The sequence below is a fragment of the Lolium rigidum genome, chromosome 4 (assembly GCF_022539505.1).
Source record: "Lolium rigidum isolate FL_2022 chromosome 4, APGP_CSIRO_Lrig_0.1, whole genome shotgun sequence".
NCBI lineage: Eukaryota > Viridiplantae > Streptophyta > Magnoliopsida > Poales > Poaceae > Lolium > Lolium rigidum.
Window position 1 is genome coordinate 142,272,812 of NC_061511.1, and position 24,071 is coordinate 142,296,882.

General features: G+C 47.8%; 1 protein-coding gene across 1 annotated transcript; it reads right to left on the bottom strand.

Moving 5' to 3' along the window:
- Positions 1-8,954: 8,954 nt before the first annotated feature.
- On the bottom strand, positions 8,955-22,406 carry LOC124647579 (F-box protein SKIP19-like). The gene is made up of 4 exons (XM_047187498.1): positions 22,155-22,406; positions 10,450-10,799; positions 9,461-9,735; positions 8,955-9,415 (listed from the first exon to the last, which is right to left on the bottom strand). Exons 1-4 carry the CDS (start codon positions 22,404-22,406, stop codon positions 8,955-8,957), a joined length of 1,338 nt encoding a protein of 445 aa, XP_047043454.1.
- Positions 22,407-24,071: the final 1,665 nt, after the last annotated feature.

Consider the following 24,071-nt stretch of genomic DNA (forward strand, 5'->3'; position numbering starts at 1 on the left):
ACATAAGAGGGAGAGTCTTGTTCTTGTTCTTGGGTTGGTGCATCATTTGCTTCACTAGGTAAGGTTTGTTGATGTTGAGAAGATGAGGGCTCCACCGTGGTAGAGCATAGTTCTTCCCGAGATGCCACACCGTGTCCCTCAATGGGGCGGAAAAATCCCACACCCATTCTTACTATGGCATCTTGAGGTATTTCATCACCTGCACAAACATCAACTTGCCCCACTTGGGAGCCATCATTTTCTTCGAACTTCACACTACAAGATTCAATGATAATCCCGGAGGATACATCAAAGATTCTATAAGTGTGAGATTCGGCACCGTAACCAACAAATATACCCTCCAAAGCTTTAGGAGCGAATTTAGATAAACGAACTCCTTTGATTTTGTAGAAACACTTACACCCCAACACCTTGAAGTATGAGATATTAGGCTTGTTCCCGGTGAGTATTTCATATGGAGTCTTGTTCAAGCCCTTGCGGAGATAGAGCCGGTTGGAGGAGTGACAAGCGGTGGAGATGGCTTCGGCCCAAAAGTTATAGCGGGATTTATACTCCGCCATCATAGACCTTGCCATATCCATAAGAGTCCGGTTCTTCCTCTCCGCAACACCATTTTGTTGAGGGGTGTAAGCAGCTGGAATATTGATGACGAATCCCCTCATCACTAAGAAAATCATTGAGTGTGTAGTTCTTGAACTCGGAGCCGTTGTCACTTCTTATTGCCATAATGAGGAGGTTATGTTGGCGTTGCACCTCGGTAGCAAAGTCAATGAATATTTGTTGAGTCTCATCTTTCGTCTTGAGAAAGTAGACCCAAGTGTATCTTGAGTAGTCATCGACAATCACCAAGCAATGTTTCTTCGCACCAAGACTTGCATGAGTAACGGGACCAAAGAGATCCACATGAAGGAGCTCCAAGATCCTCTTGGAAGAGATAATGGTCTTGCTTGGATGCGGAGAGTCATGCATTTTGCCTTCAACACAAGCCCTACAAACACGATCTTTGGCAAAAGACACATTTTCCATTAGTCCCACAATATGGTTCCCCTTGTGAAGACTTTGCAAAGTTCTCATGTTGACATGGGCTAGGCGGCGATGCCACAACCAACCCACGTCCGCCTTTCCGAATAGGCACATCGCACTTGTCGTGGTGGTCCCCGAAAAGTCCACCACATACAAGTTGTGTTCGCGATACCCAACGAATGCGACTTTTAGAGTCTTGCTCCACAAGAGGACCACAATATCATTATCAATAAAGATGGCGAAACCCATCTTGCCAAGGGCGGAAACGGAAAGCAAATTGTAACCAAGGGTTTTGACAAGCATGACATCCACAAGAGTAATGTTGTGTGCAACCACAACCTTGCCAAAACCCAATACCTCAGATGTAGAATTATCGCCAAAGGAGACGGTGATATCATTAATGTTAGGCCTCAACTCCTTGACGAGGTTCTTGCCGCCGGTCATATGACTTGTACATCCACTATCAAGTACCCATTTTGAACCTCCCGTGACATAGTCCTACATGAGATCAATTCTTGGATTTAGGTACCCATTTCGCAATGGGTCCTCTTTTGTTAGCAACAAGGGTCTTTGGGACCCAAATGGACCAAGCAACATAACCATCATATGGGCCAACATATTTAGCATAAACATCACCATAATAATCTTTAAATAAAACATAGTGAGGGTTAGCAATTCTCGCATCATCATCATTCATGGTTTTGCCCTTGGAGGCTTCACCATTAGTGACGTCTTTCTTCTTTTCTTGTGCGGGCTTGGCCTTTTGCTTGTTTGCCTTCTTTGCCTTGGCATTAAAACCAAGGCCCTCCTTCCCATTGTTTGATCTTTGCTTACTCAAAAGATCATCCAAAGAAAGTTTACTTTGGGGAGAGGAGGCCTTAGCAAGTTCATCCTTCAACCTAGCATTTTCCTCAACAATGTTTGCATGATCACATAGAGGAGTAGAGGAACTAGGCACATCATATGAAGCAAGCCTAATTTGAAGTTGCTCATAGGATTTGGATAGGAGAGTGAATTCACTCTTAAAAGCTTTGTGAGCTTTGTCTAGTTCATCTAGATCCTTCACAAGTTTCTCATGATCAACCTCAAATTGGGCCTTATCCTTTTTAAGCACTTTAGACTTAGCCCTAGCAAGATCTCTAGCTTTAGTGAGCTTGTTAATTTTATCTTGAGGCTCTTCAAGAGTTTCTAGCCTCTCCTCAAGAGAAGTTATAGTTTCTTGACATTCCTCAAGAGCATTTTTAAGAGCATGAATTTCGAGAGAGTCTTCTCTCTCTATTTGACCCTTTTTCTCAAGCATATCACTTTGTTGAGCTAAACGAATCATGAGGTTTGAAACATGCTTTTTAGTGTTACCTTGTAGGTTGAGAATGAAGTCATCAAAATCTAGCATTTCTTGTTTCACTTTTAGACTAGCATCATCAACCCCTAGATCACTAGATATGTTAGGTAAGAGGGGCTAGGAGATGATACCTCGGAGGATTTAGCCATGAGGCAACTTTCTTCCTCCACATGAATGACCTCATTGGGGGATTCACTTGGTGATGACGAGTTAGTGGAGAGGGAGGCAAGAGCGACCAATCCATTAGAGGTTGCATCTTCTTCATCATCAACATCATCATCTCCGGAGGTATACTCTTCTTGAGTTGATAGCACAATAGGTGTGTCCAAGGAGGACCTTGCCATGAAGCAATGTGCATTCTTGATAGGAGGGTTCTCATTGGGAGATTCAAGAGAGATGAAGAGGGTATGTTGGTGGTGACGATGGCGGCCAATTCCTTTGAGCTTTCTTCATCTTCATCACCACTAGAACTTTCAACTTCATCGGATGAATATTCTTCCCTTGTTACAAGCACAACTCTAGAAGGCCTCTTGCCCTTCTTGGTCTTGTTGTTGTAGAACTTCTTGTTGGGAGCTTTTGAATACTTGCCCTTTGTGTCCTTGCTCTTGTCCTTGGGAATGAGCCTCCCATTATGAAGCTCCCTATTTTCATAGGGGCATTCGGCAATGAAGTGGCGCTTGTCATCACAACTGTAGCAAGATCTTGTCTTTGGACCAAAGCTAGTGAAACCACTTTTGTTGTTCCTCTTGATGTTGTCTTCCTTGGCCTTGGAGGGATCAACCCAAAAGGATTTTGCATGGAAGGCCATGTGATCATGGTAGTGGCATTGCAAATCTTCCGGATAGGACATACTCCAAGATGCCCTATAAGATTCTTGAGGAATCACTTCTTCACCAGAGTTGACCACCAAAGCAAGGTTGGAACCTTTTGCCATCCCAAGAGCACGATTGCGAGAATCATGAGAGGTTTCCTCAAGCACCTTGAGAGCTTGCATCTCGTGCACGACTTGTTGAGAGGTGAGAGAGGAATAGCATTCCCTTCCCACAAGGGTCTTGACATCAATGGGTGCAAATGGCATCATGCATTCAATGTACTTCTCCTTGATCCAAGAGTCATTGATGTGGGTGGCACCAATAAGCCGGAAGGCATCGGCAACCGTGACAAGTCTTCCATACATGAGTTCATGATCTTCATCCGGTAGCCTCATGAATCCTTCGGCTTTATTCTTAAGAGCATTATACTTGTTCCTCCTTGTGCTCTCACTTCCAATGCAACTAGCGGCCAAGCCGTCCCAAGCTTCCTTGGCGGTGGTGTAGTTCCGGACACGATGCAATTCCGGTGTCCCCACACTAGTTTGAATCATGTGTAGGGCGGTGTTGTTGAGTTGACTATCAATTGCTTCTCTTCTAGTCAACTTGTCGGGGTTGTATGGCTTGAAGCCCTCCAAGATGATTCTCCATAGTTCATTGGAGGCACTACAAACATGAGAACGGAACTCAAATTTCCAAGTATCGAAATTATCAACGGAAAACTTAGGTGGGTCGCCCCGAATGTTCAAATGGGGATGGGGAACCGGTATATCGGGAGATAGGAAAGGTGGAGCTACTCGATTGTAGCTTTCACCTCCACTAGTTCCCCTAGGAGATGCACTGGTAGATTTGATAGTGTTTAAGTTATCACCTTCCACGGGTTTGGTAGATGAGGGTAAGTCCGAAGCCTCTCCCTCATCTAACGCACCCGTGTCTTTTACCTCTACACTAGGAGCCTTGGGAAGGGCCGGAGCCAAAAGCTCGGCAATCATCTTTTTCATGCTTTCCATTTGGGCTTCCATGGAGGACTTCAATGAATTGAAGTCTTCCACGGAGACCAACTTGGCGGCCCCTACCGAGGGCTCCTCGTCCGGCATACTCTTAGGCGGTTAAGCCCGAAATAAGAGCGAGGCTGCTGATACCAATTGAAAGGATCGTATGCCGCACCTAGAGGGGGGGTGAATAGGTGCTAACCAATTTTTAGTTCTTTTTCAATTTAGGCTTGACACAAAAGGTAAATTCTCTAGATATGCAACTAAGTGAATTTACCTATATGACAAGGATATCAACTAAGCAAGGTATAGCAACGCAATAGTAGATAGAGTGGGAAAGAGGTAACCGAGAGTGGAGCACGCGATGACACGGAGATGATTCCTGTAGTTCCCTTCCTTTGCAAGAAGGTACGTCTACGTTTGGAGGAGTGTGGTTGCTACGCAAGCCAAACCAACAGCCACGAAGGCTTCACTCGGATCTCCCGTGAGCAACGCCACGAAGGCCTAGCCCACTTCCACTAAGGGATTTCCTCGAGGCGGAAACCGGGCCTTTACAAAGTTCTTGGGGCACACATCCACAACCAAATTGGAGGCTCCCAAATCCGTAACAATACAACAATCAACAACAACACATCAACAACAAATCAACTAGGGAACCAAATTGGAACACTAGCATGAGATCCCTCAAACAAGAGAGGGGAAATGAAGAACGCTTCGGTGAGGATGTAGATCGGTGTCTTCTCCTTCGAATCTCCAAAGATCAAGAGCTTTGGTTGGGGGAGGAAGGAGATCTTGCAAATCTTGAGTTTCTTGAGGTGGCTCTAATGGAGGTGGCTTGGCAGATTTCTTGTGTAATGATTGAGCAAGCAACCAAGGTAGAAGAAGGGGGGTATTTATACCCCCTCTCAAAAATGAGCCGTTGCTGCTTCCGGGGGGCCGGATAATCCGGCCTAAGTAAGGGCCGGATAATCCGCCCCCCCGGATAATCCGGCCTTCGGAACAAAACCGTGACAAAATCCGGCCAAAAGTCCGGCCCTATGCCTGAGACGCTTTTCTTCCAGTCCTTAGCCAAAATCGGGGGGCCGGATATTTCCAAAATATCCGGCCCGGATAATCCGGCCCTGGTACAATACGGGACATTATCCGGGCAAATGTCCGGCCCCCATACCGAGCAGCAATTCCTCGAGGACTTAGCCAAAACTGTGGGGCCGGATATTTCAACAATATCCGGCCCGGATTATCCGGCCTGGCCAATCTTTTTCTGATGACTTTTGACAGACGATCAAATCCAACACACATGAATAATTATCTATGTAATTCCTGTACCACTTAATCAAACATTAGTGTATCACATATATTGACATCAAACACAGAAAACATAATGTGAGAGATGTTCTTTCAGATTGTCCGTAGCACATCGAGTGTAAAGCCGTATGCTCGGGAGATGTCTATCAGGGATGTGCGGATGGACAAAAGGGTGGGTATGCAGGGTCGTAAAGAAGGCAGTGATTGGCTTGGTTCTTATACAGGGTCTCACACCAAGGAAGTGTGAACGGGAAGGTACACCCGGATGGCAACAAGGATAAGTTCTCTTATAGGAAAAGTAACACACCTCTGCAAAGTGTATCAAATTGTGGATTGTCACTCTCTGTTCTGGGAAGGGAACTACGAACACGATAGGAAAGGAACTCCGTGAAGTTCTGGTCAACCTGTGAAGACTGGCGGACATAGTTTTCAAAATAAAATAAACCTTCTGAAGAAATGTTTGCGAAACATGCATTGACCTGAGATTTTCTGATCAATGCCCGTAGCTAGTGCATCAAACACCTTTTCTCTTTTGAACTTGCTGAGTACCTTTGTACTCACTTTCTTTCGACACCCTTGCTAGACTGTGAACCTGAAGAGGAGGCAAACACCGGAGCATCGGAAGGCGACTATGAGCTGGTCTACGAAGAGCCCGACCTTTCATGAGGAGTTGAAGGCGTAGACTATGGGATAGTCTACGGAGCTGACAACACCGAGGCGAAGAAATAGAGTCTTACCCTAGACATCTTAGAGCCGAGCAACGTAGTAGTTTACCTAAATAAGTTGCTAAGCTCGTTATGTCCTTTAATTTTGAGTTGTAAGAGTACTTAAGTAATATCGTAGGGTGTTCTCATCGGACCTGTGAGAATACCAACTTGTTAAGACCATGATTATAATATAATCTTGAATGTTATGACCTGCAATATTTCTGTTGTACCACTCTGAGGGATGTGATATTTATGAAGAAGTCCCTTCATGAAGATCATATCAATGACTTGTATACTACAACATGCAGTGGTATGCTGGGTCACCGCAATTCCGGCCCGATCGAGGGTCGTTGGCGCCCAATCCATCGATCTAGTGGCTGGTCTGTGCGTGCGAGATATATGGCCAGCATCTCTAGCAGATCCCCAAACCGCAAACCCAAATCGGTGTATTCAGGCCACACCAAACACGTTTCTAGGGCCGAAAAAACGGCTCATAGCCCAAACACCGTAAAAAGAGCCCCTAAAACAGTATATTCTGTTCTGACTCACGGTCAATTTTTTTTTATTTTTCTTCCTTCTTTTTCCTCAACTTATTCCCTGTTCTCCCCCGCTTGTTGTTGCGCACACCCGCTACCCAACCGCCCGCCCGACCGCCCGCCACCCGCCCACGCCGGCCGCCCCCACCCGCCTGCCGCCCTTGCCCTGCCCGCGCCGGCCGCCCACCACCCGCCCTGCCCGCGCCGGCCGCCCCCGCCCGCTCGCAGGCCGGCCGCGCTCGCGCTCATCCCCGTCCGCTCGTCGGCCGCCCGCGCTCGCCGCCGGCTGCCTGCGTGCTTGCAGCAGCCACGGCGTTCGCCCCTGCCAACCACCCGCTCCGGCGAATTTTGAACCGATTCCGACGACTCCGACGAATTTGGTAGACTCCGAAGCTCGTACGGGCTGAAGTCTCATTCGCACCAACGTGGATGTCAGGATGGGGTTCGCTCTCGGAAAGCCTCGCGAAACTGGGTATTTGGAGTTCCCACGACGCGAAACTGGAAAGACTGGAAAAAAAATTCTGGATGGGGGCTCGATGCGGTGTCTGAACCGACTTTTTTTTTCTATCTAAAACCCCAAAATGGCAGTTATTATGCGGATGGGATGGGGGCTGGATGGGGTCTACTAGAGGTAGAGATGCTCTTAAGCCCCAATTATGTAGCTACCTACATGCGGATTGGGTTTATATAATTCCAAATTGGTGTTTGCTCCGGTACAACCCCTCCCCTAAACTCAAAGCGAACTTAAATACAAGGACGGCTGAGATCGCTTGAACCCCTTCGTTTAATATTAAACGGGTATATGTAACCCTGTACAACATCGGTATGACCTAACTAAATTGTATGAATATGTCACATACCTATGTATATAATTATGTATGTACGTTCGCGCGGTGACGATCGTGGCCGTCAGGTGGGAGGGGCAACAAGGTGGTGATGGGCGGCCACGAGGCACTGTAAGGCAACGCTGGGCGACACGAGCCTCGGCAATACCTCGTAGGTCCGTACCAGTATAGTTGGGGCGGCGTGCAGGTTAGATCGAGCGCTAGACGGCGACGTGAACGGCCGGACAGTCTGATGCAATTAGGTCGGACTGTCCATCGCGTTGGGAATGAGACTAGCCGGATTGTCTTACGGTGCCTGCACCGAACTGTCTTGCGGCACCGAACTGTCTTGCGGTGCCGACGGACTGTCTTGCGGCGCCCGCTGGACTGTCTTGCGGTGCCCGCCAAACTGTCGTGCGGCGACTGTATACCTATATGTGGGAATACTGAGTTTTGCATTTGGGTTTGGATATGAGCCTAAACAATATTAGTTGTGTTTTGTTGAGTTTGGGGAGGGGTTGTACTGAAGCAAGCCTCTTCAAAAATTTATATTCTGATGTCTAATTCACTGTATCCAAACACATTGATAAAAAGGTTCTATATTTTCTCAAACACCGCAATACTTAGGACCTGTTCATTAAAGGATTTTAAAAGCACATGAACGGAAGAAACGTAATAACACTATGTTGTGGCATGTGAAATCTTGCAGAATTTAGTTGCATAAATTATTTGGTTATGTCATAGGAAAAACACATCAAAGCACAACAAACTAAAACTAAAAACACATCGAGCTAACACGTATTTTCCAAACTGAGTTCAGCACTGCGGAACGGGTCTTCGAGCTCATCGTTGAGGATGTACAAACATGGCGCGCAGCAGACTGCATCGTCTCCATTTAGAGCTTGAGTTAAGAGTTTGAGGCAGCGCCTGTCGGTGTTTTTGTAGTGCCCGAGGTGGTTGTGGCCTAAGCCTATTTGGGAGTCTTGTTTTTGCTGTTTGTAGCAACCTTTCTTTTTGCGGCTACCTCAGTCGTGACCCTGCCACACAGGGACGGAGTTAGGAATGAAATATAAGGGAGACAATCTTGGTATGAGGGGAGCAGAACTAGCTAAAATCACATAAATAAGGAGCTGTCATGGCTTGTGTTTAAAGAAAAATCATGAGCATAGGGGGGCTGCGCCCCCTCACCCTCTTGTCTCCGTCCCTGCTGCCACACCAATGTACTCTCTCCTTTCTATCTTAATAAAGTTCGGCATCAGGCCCTTCGAAACACATCGAACTAACACGAGCTTGCCAAGACACCTACCGGCTGCATACACACGGATTTTAGTATTATAAAATCAAAAACTCCAGACCGATACTACATGCTACATATTCTGTCCCAACACAAATAAAGACAACTTCCTTGTAAGATTCCTACAGGCCATAATAATCATGAATGTAAGTATACGCGGTAATGTCGTCGATGTCAATGTTGCTCAAGTCAGGTTCAGAGCCATCTGAGAGAAGAGAGATATCATCATAGTAGTTATCCCACTCATCACCCATCTCATCATCCCCGTGAGGTGGATCCTCGTAAGCGACGAACTCTCGTCCTTCATGTTCATCAATGAGATGAAGCTCTTGGAAGGGGGTCAGACCTTCAGTAATCTTGACATGTTTGAGATGAGCCCATCTTGCTCGGAGGCCATCATCAACCTTCACATTCCAGCAGTCACTGAGATCGAGCAACTCGAGGTGAGGGCAGTTTTTGAGGATGTCATGAACACCCTTCTTCGTCAAGCTGTTACCTGAAATCTGAAGGATCCGTAGCTCATGCATGTTTTCAGCTATTGCAAATGCATCTGCGTTTTTACTCTCCTGCCACATCACATCTTCTTCTTCTTCTTCACAGAATGGATCATGAAAGAGCTCATCCACACCATCATCATCCTCCTCCTCCTCCGCCTCCTCCTCCTCTTCATCCTCACTGTCATCATGAATAACCTGGTGCACTCCGTCATACTCGGCGTTGACTCTCAGGCATCTCAGCTGTGGGCACTTACTGCCAACATATTTGTAAAATTCTTCAAGAATCCCGAAAGCATATGAATGCTCTAGCTCCTCTAGCAAAGGGAATTTCGCAGCAAACACAGATAATTCTTCGCAAAAAACAGACGTGCATCCAATGAGTCGGATGCTCTTCAAGGAGCTTGTCCTGCAAAGACAAATATCAAATTTAATGACAAGTAAGAAAAAAACAATTTGTCTAAGCAGTAGGTTTGGTAAAGTATCAGGTAATTAAGTTGAATGATATACACAAGCACAATCAATATTTCGAAATAGATTAGACCTAATAGATATTTCTTGTTCAACTACGCAGTCGGATAAGTTATGGCTTTTCATAAACCACATGCTAAAGTTAGAAGAATTGATTTCTAGAGTTGGCATATCATGAAAACGTCACTTGGATGGTACCTTTCTCAAATAATAAAATTGCAAAAAAAGATATCTATGAAAGTAAGGCAGGAGGAACACAATGTATTTTGCTACAGACTTAGGTACCTCTCTCATTTGATAAATTGCAAAACAATATTGGAACACTTTCTGAGGAAATTACCCAACATTGCCTGTTATCTAGAACATGCAAACTTCCCAAGTGGTACGAAATATATCTAAAATTCACCCTTAGTTACTAACATTTTGCAAGAGAAACTGGGGGGGAGGGGGGGTCCTTTCTGTGGTATTGCGCATTTAACATAGAATGGCAATCACAATTTGAGGAAATGTGTACCACAAAGAATGCAAAATACATATACAGAACGCAGACTGTTAAGTATACCGTACAAAAAGAAATGGTAATGGACATACTAAGGAGTACCACTATGATATTGAAGTATAGAAAGATAAATTTCGCAGGAAAGAAGATTACCTCTCCCCTATGTAACTCAAGAGATTACAGGTAACAAATTTCTGACCCCAGAACGACTCCAGCTTCCCAGCAGACCGATCTACAGCTACCTTAGCCATTGCACACATAACCCTGTTGTCCTTCTTGAAAATCAGCTTATGACGGGTCATGTCCACGAATCGCCACAACTCAGGGACCTTGGCAGCCTCCAACCATGAGTGGCACACAAGGCCCGCACCCATCAGAATTTCAATGGCCCCAAGCTTGGCGAAGATTACAGAAAGCGCATCAAGTGGTAGCTCTGACCAGTCCCTAGCATCACCAGGCAAGGGGATTGGCTCCACCTCCACTTTTGCGCAAGAGGGCGACATCTGAAAACATGAGTGCATAAATTCAGGAATCAACACTCCAACAATCCTAGGATGATTGTTGGCACCTAAATTTCTCAAAATATCAGGGTTCTGCGTATGCGACATATGGAGAACAAAATTATAGAGTTATGATGATTTATGAATTTGAGTAAAAAAACCTTGGGAAGTAAACTAGTGCAGGACAGAAAGCAGGTCCAGCAAACTAAAACTTACTCGAAGACGTCAGATTTCCTGAGTTGAAGAAAATCAGATGATGTAATGTTAACTTAAATACAGGCACCTGCAATCGATATCCTATCTATACGACCACACGCCAACATCCTATCTAGAATACCACCACAACAGATCTTTATGATACAGAGATCAATCAAAACAAATTTATATCTTTATTTATTTGCGGGTGGAAACCAATAATCTTCTCGGTAGGGTTTCTTTAAATCATACACCAACTACTACTTAGAAGAAGAAGAAAATAAGAAGGATTCTTCACAAGGATAACATCCTAATTAAGATCCTTCAAATCGTATAGGAAAAAAGGGAGCGTTCCTTGTTCCGTTGTTCGGGATTACGGATCGGATAGGAGTAGGACACAAACAAAATCTGCGCAACATGTAATTTTGAGAGGGCACAGTACGGTTCTAAGAATTGGATCATCTGGTGAAAGGAGAAAATATTACGTTGGTTCGGCCCGCAGCGTGTTTGACAACCGTCTGGAAGCACGGAGACCTTCGTGTGGGATTGCTCGCCGAGAGTTTGGAGGGGCTTTAATAGTCGCCGTTTGTCAACCTGGGCCTTCTGATTTAGCATGTACGGTTCAGATGAGACACGCGAAAAAGAAAGTGCCATGATCCAAGCGCTAAATACGGACTGAGTGGATTCCCTGCAAAAAGATAAAAAAAAAAACCGGACTGAGTGGCCGGTGTTACGGTGGTGTGTTTGGTTGGGCACACTCCCTGGATAGGAGGTGACCATCCAGTTTTAATACCGTCCTACTCTTTTTGGGGGGGGGGGCGGAGAAATATACCGTCCTACTTGTACGGCGAAAAACTGAGAAACATACAACCTAGCCCCGTTTCCTAAACCTAGCACCGTCTTCCCCTACGGCTCCTCCATATACCGGTTCATCTTTCTTCTCCTGGTCTCATCAGACTTAGGAAGGGTGGGAAATCCAATCTATATGTGCGTTCGATCACGATATCTCCTTTTAGACTTCAATGATGGTGCTAGAAAACTATAATTTTCTAGATGTTCTTATGGTTGCCGTGATGAGGATTGTCATTGCAATATTTTCCCCGGCTGCTACATCCTCGACAATGATGATTCCTATTACCGGCTCCTAGGAACGTCGACCAAGTTGTTTGGTTGCTTTTCCATATCATATTAGTGTTGGTAATCTTGCTGATATCTATTGACTACTTTAGTGGCTACGCTCATCCACGTAGCCCTTGTATTGCGACTCAAAGTAAATTATGGATGGCTGGTATCAACAGGTTTATTGTTTGGTACCTCGCGTTTGGCTGCTTTTATAAAATATTGTGTCATGAAAGAATAGAGAGTTTTAGTACCTCGAAGTTTAACTCTTTTCTTTCAGACTTTATTTTGTGAGGAAACCCCAATCTACCGATGAGAGCTACAATTAACCTTGTCTTGGGGAATTAAGTAGGTATATGCTCGTCTAATTGGGTGGACGTCTAGGTATATCTAAGTGTGTTGCTTCGATCCTTCGAGCATTGATGGTGGTGTTGTTCAATCATAATTCATTCGACAGTGGTGTATACACCATTGGGTCCAAAGATCCGGTGGACATGGAGGTCTTCGCTATCTATCGCTTTGGCCCTTCCGCCGGTGGTGACGACGATGCTTCTCCCCGGTTTTTTCTTCGGCTTTAGCGATGCGTGTCGTTGTGACCCATCAAATATATTGAGGAGATCTAGAGGATATATTTGCCTTTCCCTCTACGGAAGAAGGGTTTGATCATATCTTCGTTGGGCCAGCGGTACTAGTTATTCCATCTAATTGGGTGGACGCCTAGGTGTGCTTGCCCTAGCGGCATCTTCTTCTCGGGGCCATGGATCCTTTGTGATCCATGTTTGATGTCACCTCCGGATAAAGATCGATGACTTCATAGTGCATATATGAATACTAATTTCTACTTCCTGCGACAAAGCGGGAACTCCACCGGTCGGTACATCGATGCGCAATCGGCGCGTGCGAGACAAGGACGATAGAGGGCTCCCTTGGGACCGAACCGTATTTTTTTGTTGTTAATAACGGCTTTCTTGTGGTGTCGGTGTTTCATCGGTATAGAGCCGGACTCCTTGGGAAAAATGTCTTCTGCACGAGGCTAGGCAATCATGTATGTTATTCGAGTTACAAAGCGATTCCACCCCTGCGTGCCAAATAAACAGGAAACTATAAGAACGTCTCCAAGAGATGATGTATTTTACATCGCCTATTTTTGTTCCATTTCCTATTTTTACTACACTTATTTATGCTCACAAAAGTTAAGATGGTGTAAATACATCATCTCTCCTCTGAAACGGCTCCAGGAGATGATATATTTCACATCACCATCTAGGTGATGTATATTTCAGATTTACAAACATATGGATAAACTAGATGAATATTATGAAACAGATATCACATATATGATGAATAACATACGAATTAAAGTCAAGCACACACATATCATCAAGTTCATCATGTTCAATCATTGCATAGTTCATCACAACCATTTCATCTTTTTTTTTCTTCCTCCATCTCTTCCAAGCAGTCCATATCAACTTGTCTTCATAGTTGGAGGCTCTTCCCTTTGAAGGTTATGCAAGAACCCCTCGTCCTCCACGTCTAGCCCATCGGCGCCAACGTCTTCATTCTCATCCACGTCATCATCGCTGGCGTGTACATACTCATGCGATGGTGTGTCTTGAACAACGTTGTCGGCCGCTCCAACATCCATTGTGTGCAAGAATGTTGTGTCATCGACACTAGAACATCGCAAACAATCTCTACGTCATTGCATTTTATTTTGCACAATTACAAAAAAAAAGTTGAAAATTTATACCTCTCGGTCATTTCATTGACCAATTTCTGACCGGCTGTTGACGCGTGCGAGAACGTTGGCTCCTCCACGATAGGGGCAGCGGTGGGGGTGGTGGAGGAACAACGAACTGCACAGTGGCATCGAAGGGGTTCTTTCCACACCCGCCGACCATCTTCCTCTTGGTTCTTGCATAGCGGGCGCGATCGGCACCGATGCGGACACTGCCGGCGCTACCCTCTTCGGGCCGGCCACCTTGCCCTTCGTCGCGGGCTTCGTCCCTTTCGACTTCGACGGTGCAGCCGCGGCTACAATCGATGCAGTGGTTGGGCGTGGCACGGCGAACACCGGCCGGCGAATGGAGGCGCTATGGTTGGCTGTTGCGGGCGCGGCGGGGCTCGATTTCACTGGGAACTGGCTGGCGGGGGCGATGGGAGGGCCGGTATGGGCGGGTGGAGGCAGGGTTGGCCGGAGGAGGGATCCATGGCTGGGATTTGGCCAGATGTGGGGCGGTCGAGCGCGCGGGTGGAAGCACAAAAAACGATTTTAACCTTTTTTTATCTGTTGGAGCTATATTTTTGCTCCAATGTGATGTAAACGGTAGTTATTTTACATCTATATTTTTGTATCTTTTAGTTATCTTACATCTACATCATCCCCTTTTTTATGTGGTTCTTGCATAAGAAGGTTTTTCTTACTAAAGATAATTTACCAAAGAGAAACTGGCAATGAAAGCATAGATGTTGTTTTTGTGATTAAGATGAAACAATAGAACATTTATTTATCGATTGTACCTTCGCAAAAATGGTATGCCGTGTACTGTATATGAGCCCCCCCACCCCCAAATATTACGAACTTGTTTGGGAATTGGTTAGCGGGTGTACGAAAGAAAGATAAAGTGCACATCAGAGTTGGTGTTTGTGCTTTATTGTGGGCCATGTAGAATACTCGGAACGATTATATTTGTAACAATGCAGAATCAACTTCTTTTATGCAGGTAATACCAATGGCTACGCATTGAATTCGTATGTGATCCTTTCTACAATCAACGGAGAAACGCGGGGACTTAGATATTGGATGCAACCGGCTAGAGAAGGTTGCACGAGATATATATACAACCCGTTCAGATGACGTTTTGATCTTAGCTTAACATGGTAGCGTAGAATCGTCACATGTTTTCTATTGTTTTAAGATGGTTGATTCATGTCTCAACCCTGTGTGACCCATGATGTAATCTTTTGTAAGACTTACACTTAAACTTAATAATCATCAATGAAAGTTGTATGCATCACTCGATAAAAAGGCTAGAGTGAGAGTCTCTACTTCGAAAGAAAAAACTACATCATCTCTCTAACGAGAGAAACGTTTGGATTTTATTCTCCTCGAGCGGGCGACTTGCCGGCCGTGTGATTTTTAGCCGACGGTGGATGGTGACTACCGTCAAAACAAGTACTAAAAGTAAGTTGTCACATGGTAATTCTTGGTCGGATAAGAGCAACTCTAACAGCAACCGAAAAATGAGCCAGACCCATATTTTTCCGGCGAGAATAAAGGTTCGGGCCGGAAAAGGCCCAGAATGGAGTCCGAACTCGCGGCCTAGCCGTAAAATAAGTTTGGGGGTCCGAGAAACTGGACAGCCGCCCCGTATTTATACAGGGTGCGGGGCGAGTTGGGTTCCAAAATCCTACTCCCCTGCCGCCGCTCCACCGCGTCTCCACTCCACACCTCCAACGAGAAATTTCTTCGTCGTCTTCGCAATGACGTGCGCACGATGGGCCGGTAGGGAAGGGCGCCGAATCGGCGGCGGAGGATCGCCGCCGCGTCCGCCGGGTGTGGCGTGTCCGGCGGCGACAGCGACGACGAGGAGGAAGATGGGCCGGCTCTCACCAGCGGGAGCTCGGCGGAGGCGGCACCGTTCGAGGTGGCCGCAGTCGTCCTCGCATAGGCGTCGCCGGCGCCAAAAAAATCATCCTCCTCCGCCGCGGGTACAGCCCCGGTGACAATCCCGGGGCCAATTTTAGTATTTTAGATCAAATTAGCACGCAGGAGTAGGTTTAGTTAGCATTTTTATTAGTATATGTAAATTATGTTCGAATTTAGCTCGATCGAAGCAAAATTTCGTTCCATTTCACATGGTTCATCCGAGCAAAATTTCCCGCGACGTTTGATTTTCATTTTCTAGTTCGCGTTTTCGGTTTCTATTTTTCGCCGCGACTAAAATCATCGAAACTGAAAAATTCGGAAGATCGAACTCCTTCTTCAGTTCGCCTTTATACGGGTACTACTAGAGATGCTCTAAAAACCCTCGGCTCAGAAAAGGGTCAACGTACGGGCATCCAAACAAAACGGAATAACCTGAATGTGTTGAAAATATCAAAGGAATGAAACTAAGTGAAATCTATGTCCGCTTAAGAAACACAAACAATGGGTCATGTCAATCGACTTGAGAACGACGCGATCTTCCTCGTGATCTCATCTCAAAACGGGTGCCAATGATTCGAGCCCGGGGCCATGCATGGATACGTTCCAAGTTCGCAGGCCGCAGGCAGGCAAATGAGACCAAACTTATTATTCTCCCGATGGGGTGCACGTATATTCCTGCATCATTGGAGTACTGTTGAGCTGTGAGATGCCCTAGCGTTAAATGGTCTTCGCATCTAGGAGGAGCTCGTGCGTGCACCGCACCAAAAGAGCAGGGGCGAGAGGACGTCGGCGGGGGACGTTTGGTGGGGATGCACTGAATGCATGAGTGGACGCGAACGAGTTACGAGCGCGCGACTGCCACGACGAGCGGCTTCCTGTCTGTCCTTGGCCTGCTGCCATACACACGGTGCTGTAGTAGTAGTACGAATGAATTAGATTGCGGCTGGCCTACACGGCCGCACGTAATGCATCTACAGTGATCGCCGCTACGGAGACGGGTCGTTGATTTCGTTTCGGCGGCCGTCGGGTCAATGAAATCTTTTTTATTTGTTCTTGCTGTTTGTTTTTGCGAATATATTAAGAGAAACATAGTAGAACAGTTCAAGTTGGCTATCGATCTATCATGGTTTGCATACAAAAACGATCCCCAGGATTCGATCTAGAACTTGGCATATGCCACGCTACGGCTTTCCTCCGTTTATGATCGTCACTCCAGTGTTTGGAGGATCGCGATCTTTGTATGAAGGTGTCTACACGATTGAAGAACACGGCGAAATAGTTTATTTTCCAACATATGAGTGGCAGCATACTTGAGGCTAATTAGGGTACCGACACTATCTAGTGTTTTACCTTTTTCGACTTTGAACATATTTGTTTGATCCTTTTAATACTTTGAACGACTGTGTGCATCTTAGTTATGCAGAGACTGGGTGTAATGTTTAAATCCTTTTAAGTAATGAAGCACCCTTTATCGAGAAAAAGGTACTAGTAGCAGCGGACGTTTGAAGTGAAAATGGACCAATTTGATCCAAATCTCAAACTTCGGCATTAAGTTGAAAATCAGAAGCGGACCCTTTTGCATAGTGTCGCCCGCATGGTTACATTGCATGACGTTGTGGGTAAGACCTCAAGGTATGCATGCCGCCATAAGTAGTTGGGCGTCACGGTCTGAATTATGAGGATGCTACCGCCACCAATCGAAGATAGAAAGCTCCGGTCATCCGATTGGAGGTCTCAATGTAGGGTAGTCCAAGCCACTCTTTCACCAACTCCCAAACTCTTATCAGTAATGGATAAAGAGGTGTGCCGCCGTTTCTTGGATTTGCTTGCAAAAGCGGGTAGAGCCCATGATTTGTCCATACTCACCTCTCAGTATTGCCAACGAAGCGGGCAACTTTGTTTTAGGGTGCGCCTAAGCCTTTCAAACCGACCCATTCACGAATGTGAGAGTGGACCGGCAGAATTGTGCTTTATAGGCCCATGACGAGAAGTATTCTCCATTCATCGCTAGGTTCCATACTATCTTGTACTCCTCATCCTCATGGAGGTGCACATTGCTAATCTCAATCCACAAGGAGATGTAGTGATGGATGTGAGGGATAACTAAGTTGGAGTCCATCTTCAACTTTTTGGTCCAAGCATTTTCCTTCATAGCTTGTGAGACGCTCTATTTTTCTTCCAGTAGATGCCTCAAAGATGAGTGACACAATGTCCTCTGGAAACTTCTCATTAAGCCACGAGGATGTCCAAAAAGACGCAATATTGCTATTTATAGTAGTAATGGTAGTGGATGCATAAAAAAATGACATGTCAACCTCATCGCATGGGTTACCCATCCCCACCCACAACTTCTTAGGATTCCCTCGATTCAAACCATGGCCATCTTAGTCTTGGTGCACGCGCAAACTACTAGACATGAAGAATTTCAAGTCCCTCAAGCTTGGTCGGACGACAAACTGATTTCCAATTTATCTCGCACTTGCCTCCGGTAACCTTACTAGCGCCGGCCCATAAAAAATGCACGCTCGATCTTGTTCGTGCGATGTAGGCACCTCGGGGGAATGATAGGCGGTGTGAAATGGAAGATGGCTTGCGAGGTGAGAACGTATTTCACAAGGACTCCTCAACCTGCAGTGTTGATGTTTTTCCCATCATAAGTAACAAGCTTAAAGGCCATTTTATTTTCAAGAGTTTAGAAATCCAATCGCAAAGCCATGGCTGCGATCACCATGCTTGTTTGTTGGACATTTCGGAACAAACATAATGCGAGAGCCTTACGCAAGAAATCCACGCCGCCGTCTATCCTCCTTGTGTCATTGAAGAAGGAATCACACCTTTGGATCACCACGGGTGCCAAAAAATGGAGTGTTCTAATTTTGGGAGAGTAGTTCCTTTTGTCGAACCTTCTTAACTTCTTCTTTGTACACAAATTCTCTTCTCCTTAATTAATGAACTAGTAAGCATTGGCGCGGCGGCACGCCGCGCCCGTGACGATTACTTTGTTTTACAACTATTTGAAAAGGCACGAAGTACTCGAGTTTGACCTTATATCTTAAAAGTTTTAGGTATTTATGAAATATAAGTAGTTAGCCTTAGAAATTATCAGCCAGGTGAAATAGATTTGAAATTTTAGCAGCTACACTGCGGCCACATGCAGGACAGAAGTTTTTGAATGTGATAATCAAACTATGCCTATAATTTTGACCCGATAATTCAAAAGTTGGGTTTGGTATATCCAGAGCTGACAAAAGTATTTCCCTTGAAGACAACAGTTCATTATTTAGCTCACTATAGATACTGTTTCTCGAACTTCTGAACTTAAATTTAAAATCTGGGCTTAATTAGGAAAATCAGATTTAATAATTTTATGTGGTATGTTGTGAAGTTGTTTCTTTGGATTAGCACGCATGAGCATATTGTATTTAAACAGAACATAATGTAAAGTACATCTATTCCTACAATTGCATATTGAACTATAAGTGTATTTTTAATGCATAATACCAATGCATATTTTTTCCAAGAGACCTACAAATATGAATGTGATCTATTTTTACTAACAATCTTGGTAATTTTCTTTCCTAACGATTTATTTTAACATATTCTGAACTATACGTTCGAAGAATAATTGGATTATATTCAATCTATGAAGGGATTTTTTCCTTTCAAAAAGGTTAGATTAATATTTTAGAAGGTTTAATAAGCATGTATTACTAATAAAGTAATGAAGACAAAGATGAATTTGGTAACATGGTTAATTTTACTTTCAACAATGTTTGTTGTATTATTTGAGTGTAATAGGAAGATAAAAATGGAAGATATGCTCTAAATATCTAATATAACCATGCATGTTAATTCTCCTATCCATTTCACCCACACTGGTCGGCTAGTCGTGTGGTGTAACCTAACATTTTTTTGTACATGCTCATAGTCCATTAAGACACGGCAAAATCGCCGGTCGGCTCACGGGTTACAATACTCGGGTAGTTCGAAAACTACATAGAATGTTCGTTGTCGGATACACCGAAACCCAAAGACAGCATCACATGCGCTAGTTTGTTATGATCTCTCTGAACATGCATAATTCGAACATCAATAAAACGGAGACAAAACTTGTATTTCAATTCACTGGAAAGGATGTCCAAATTTTTTTAGCATATGGAAAGGATGCCCAACTGTGAATAATCATACACTGTAGACATAATGCTTGCTTCAACACCAGGCAATCAGTTTAAAAAACAACACGGCCCACTCCCAGGTCATCAGCAATCTCAACAGCTCTAAACAGGGCAAGAGTTTCAGCATAGCGCATCAGAGGCAGTGACAATTCTGCCCGCCGAAGCAAACCTGACAACAACATTTTCATCTCGGCAAATACACCCCCGGGCGCTTGATGTGGTCAAAGTGTTAAACGCGGCATCAATATTAACTTTGACAAAGTCTATAGGTGGAGGCTGCCAAAACCTGGCTTGTAGAATAGTGGTGCTCGGTTTGGCCCTGAGATGTGCTTTCTATTCCTTAACATGCCTACCGACAGTAAACTGAAACTCAGGAACTATGAGAAGGTGCTCACCATGATTCCGTTTGTTCTTTTCATGGCACCAACTTCACAGCAAAACAATCATCGATCCATCGTTAGCTTCTTTTTATCACGCAGGCCAAAAAAAGCTCTTATAACAGATGGAACCGAAGTGCAAACCAGGAGCTGAATAGTGCATCATCTAGTTCTCTTCTTTGCATCTTTGCATTTAAGAGCATCTCCACTCGTCCCCCCGAACAGGCCCCCGGCGAGCGTTTTTTCCATCCGGACGGCGTAATTCGGCCCAGTCGCGTCCCCGGTTCCTCGTTTTCGTCCGGATTTGGGCCTAAATCCATCCGGCGATCCCACGCCATCCCCGGCCCCCCGGGGAGCGCTCGGGGACTCCGGACGAAACGAAGCGCGCGTGGCCCCAACTTGTCGGCGACAATGGCCTCCGATCTACGGCAAAACCCTCGTCTTCCCGATCTACGGCAAAACCCTCGTCTTCCCGATCTACGGCAATACCCTCGTCGAACGAAAGCTTTGAACTCTCAAGTGGTGCAACATAGATAGATTATATATATATTTCGAATATAATTCGAATAAACATAAAAATTACATATAAAAACTTTAAAACTAAACTACTTCTTCTTCTTCTTAGAAGGCCCCGCCTCATCGTCGTCGCGGCTGGAAGAGAGTGGCGGTTGCTCTTCCGCGGAGTTCGTGCTCCATTACGGCGGTTCTCGCATCGAGGCCACTTCGACCGTTCCCGACGAGTCGTTTCGGCTCTCCAGTCCACTTCGCGACGGTTCAATGCGTCGAGGGAACTCCGACGATTGCCCTTCCCGGTGACTCGCGCCGTCGCTATGCACGCGGTGGGTGCGCGTCCATGGGCTCGCGGCTGGAAAAATGGGCCTCCCCAGGCCAAAAACTACATCCATCCGGCGCTAAATTTCGCCGGATTTGGGCGTGGGGAGCCCAAACGAGTGGGGATGCTCTAAGAAACAAATTGCCCCCCATGTTGGAAGAGTCTGTCACAAACAGAGCATCTAGCCTCCACCTCAACACCTAACAGACCAACACATGTTAGGGCATCTCCAACCGCGCGACCCAAACGAACGTATTCGGACGTCCGATTTTGGCTGTTTGGGTCGGCTTCCGGAGACGCGGACACACCAGGACGTCCGTGGCTGTTTTTGTTTCCCAACGCGCAGAGATACCCAATACTATTCATCTTCTCCAACTACTAGTACTACGGACCCAGCCGGCTCCGGCCCCGCCCGGCGGCCTCCGCCCCGCCCCGGCGGCCTCCGTCGACGCCCCGGCGACCTCCGCGCGAACAGTCCATGGCGAGGAGCCCCTCGCGCGCTGCACGGCCATGGCGGGCGTGGCGAGGCTGGCGAGGGCGCGGCGAGCCCCTGCGCGGCCATGGTAGGCGCGGCGATGGGAGCACGGCCGTGGCGGGCGGCGAGGGCGCGGCGAGCCCTCGTGGACGGCGCCCGCACCGCGGGCCCGTGCGCGCGGGCCGGGCGCGCGGCCCGGGCGGGCGGCCTGGGCGCGGCTCGGGCGCGGCTCGGGCGGGCGGCACGGGCGCGGCGGCGGGCGGCGCGGCTCAGGCGGGCGGGCGGCTCGGGCGGGCGGCTCGGGCGCGGCGGCGGCGGCGCGGGCGCGGCTCGTGCGGGCGGCGCGGCACGGGCGGGCGGGCGGCCCGGGCGCGGCGGCGGGCGGCGCGGGGCGCGGCTCGTGCGGGCGGGCGGCCTGGGCGCGGCGGCGGGCGGCGCGGGGCGCGGCTCGTGCGGGCGGGCGGCGCGGCGCGCGGCCGTGGAAGGCGAGTCGGGGCTCGTCCTGGGCCGCACGCGGAGCGGCAGCGCGCGACCGTGGTCCTGGGCAGCACGCGGAGCAGCAGCAGCCGCACGGCGCCGGCGGAGCAGCAGCAGCGCACGGCGCCGGCGGAGCAGGCAGCGCGCGACCGTGGCCGTGGAAGGCGGCGGGGCCCGTCCTGGGCAGCACGCGGAAGAGATCGCCGCAGCCGCGCGGCGCGGCGAGAGCAGCAGACGCGCGACCGTGGCTCGCGCGCCCGGGCGGCCGTGCTCGCGCGCGCGCGGCGAGCGGCCGCCACCCCGCACATCGCCGTCGACGAGCTTTGCCGCCGGAGCTTTTTTGAAGCGAGCAACTTCCGGCATGGATGAAAAAAAGTGAGGAGTCGGCGACGGGGTGCGGCCGGCGTGGGCGACGGGAGCGGTTGGCCGAGCCAGCCAAAATCCGGCGGCTATTCCGGTCATCTCCATGGGAAAAGAGGACGAGAGGAGAGAGAACATGTGGGGCCATGTGGATAAAACGGACGTCCGGAGGTGTCCCGAGCCATCCGGACAGACGCAAAGTCCGCCCAGATTTTGGTCAGGTTTGGGTCGCCCCGGACTTAAATGGCCGTCCGTTTTGCATTTGGATCTGCGCGTTGGGACGCGTTTTTACCAAAACGGACGAAAGTGGTGTCCGTTTTTGGGTTTGGGTCTCCGCGTTGGAGATGCCCTTATGCAGACGGAGTGACACACGAACTTGTAGCGAGCGCTTGTAGCTAGGCAGGCCTACAGCGACCCACCACTGGCTGTTTCCCGACTCTAGCCGCCCTTCCAGCCTTATCCCCTTTCCCCTCTCTCTAATATCCCACCCACGGTGGCATGGCCGTCGAAATCTGTTGTCGCAGTGAGCACGGCGGCCTTGGAGAGGCGACCCAAGCAGACGGGGATCGGCTCGCAGAGGTGGTCATGGGCACACGGCGCCAACGTCCATGGCCAGCATGCTTTGGTGGCTGAAAGCCTGAGCGCACAGTGCCGGCGAGGCTCTCAGCTGCATCCTTCATGTGTGCAGCTCAAGGGCCAAGAAGGTAGATGCAGTCAACGCCAAAGAGAGCGCGTCGTGCTGGCATGGCCGGTCGTGGCCGGATGCGGCCGTCCCATGCCCTGCTGGCGGGGAGACGTGGTGCGGTGCCATTGCGAGCAATAGGAAGACGCCATCTTGTTTGGTAGACCAGAGCCGTGAAAAGCGGCGCTGGAGAGGCGATTTACACAAAAATAACCCAAAAGTGGAAGAAAAGCACAGACTGACCCTCCGGCGAAACTATTTCACCAATCTAACCCTTTTGTGTGGCGCCCCTGGGAGGGGCGCCACACATGCCCATGTGGCTCCCTCCTGCCGGCGCCACCGACCCGGCCCGACGTGGCGCCATCGACGCCGAGCCGGTGCGCCCATCCGACGTGGCGGCATGTGTGGCTCCCTCCCATCGGCGCCACACATGCACTTGTAATCCCCCAAAACATACCTGTAAGACAAATCCTCCGGGACTTAGCCGTTTTGCGAGGCTCGATGTGTGGCGCCGATGCCACGGGCGCCACACTAGCATGTGTGGCGCCGATGCCACGGCGCCACACATCCACTTAAGTGTGGCGCCCGCGCCCGCCCCCGGCCCGACCATCTTCTTCTCTGTTTCTTCTCCTCCCTCCCTCTCTCCCCAAGGCGGCCGGCGGTTCCTCCTCCTCCCTCTCTCTCTCCCCAACAAATCGGCCACAAATTCATCGGATCTGACCGGCCAATCTCTTCCCCATCCATTCCTCAAGGTAATCCCCTTCGAATCCCTCACATTCATCCACTAATTTCATAGATCTTGCTAGATTTGCACATGAACCCTAGACATGGAAACTAGATTTGAAATGGCTATGTATGTGTTGAATGTGTATGTGTAGGAACCCTAGATATGTAGGAACCCTAGATATGTAGGAACCCTAGATGTGTTGAA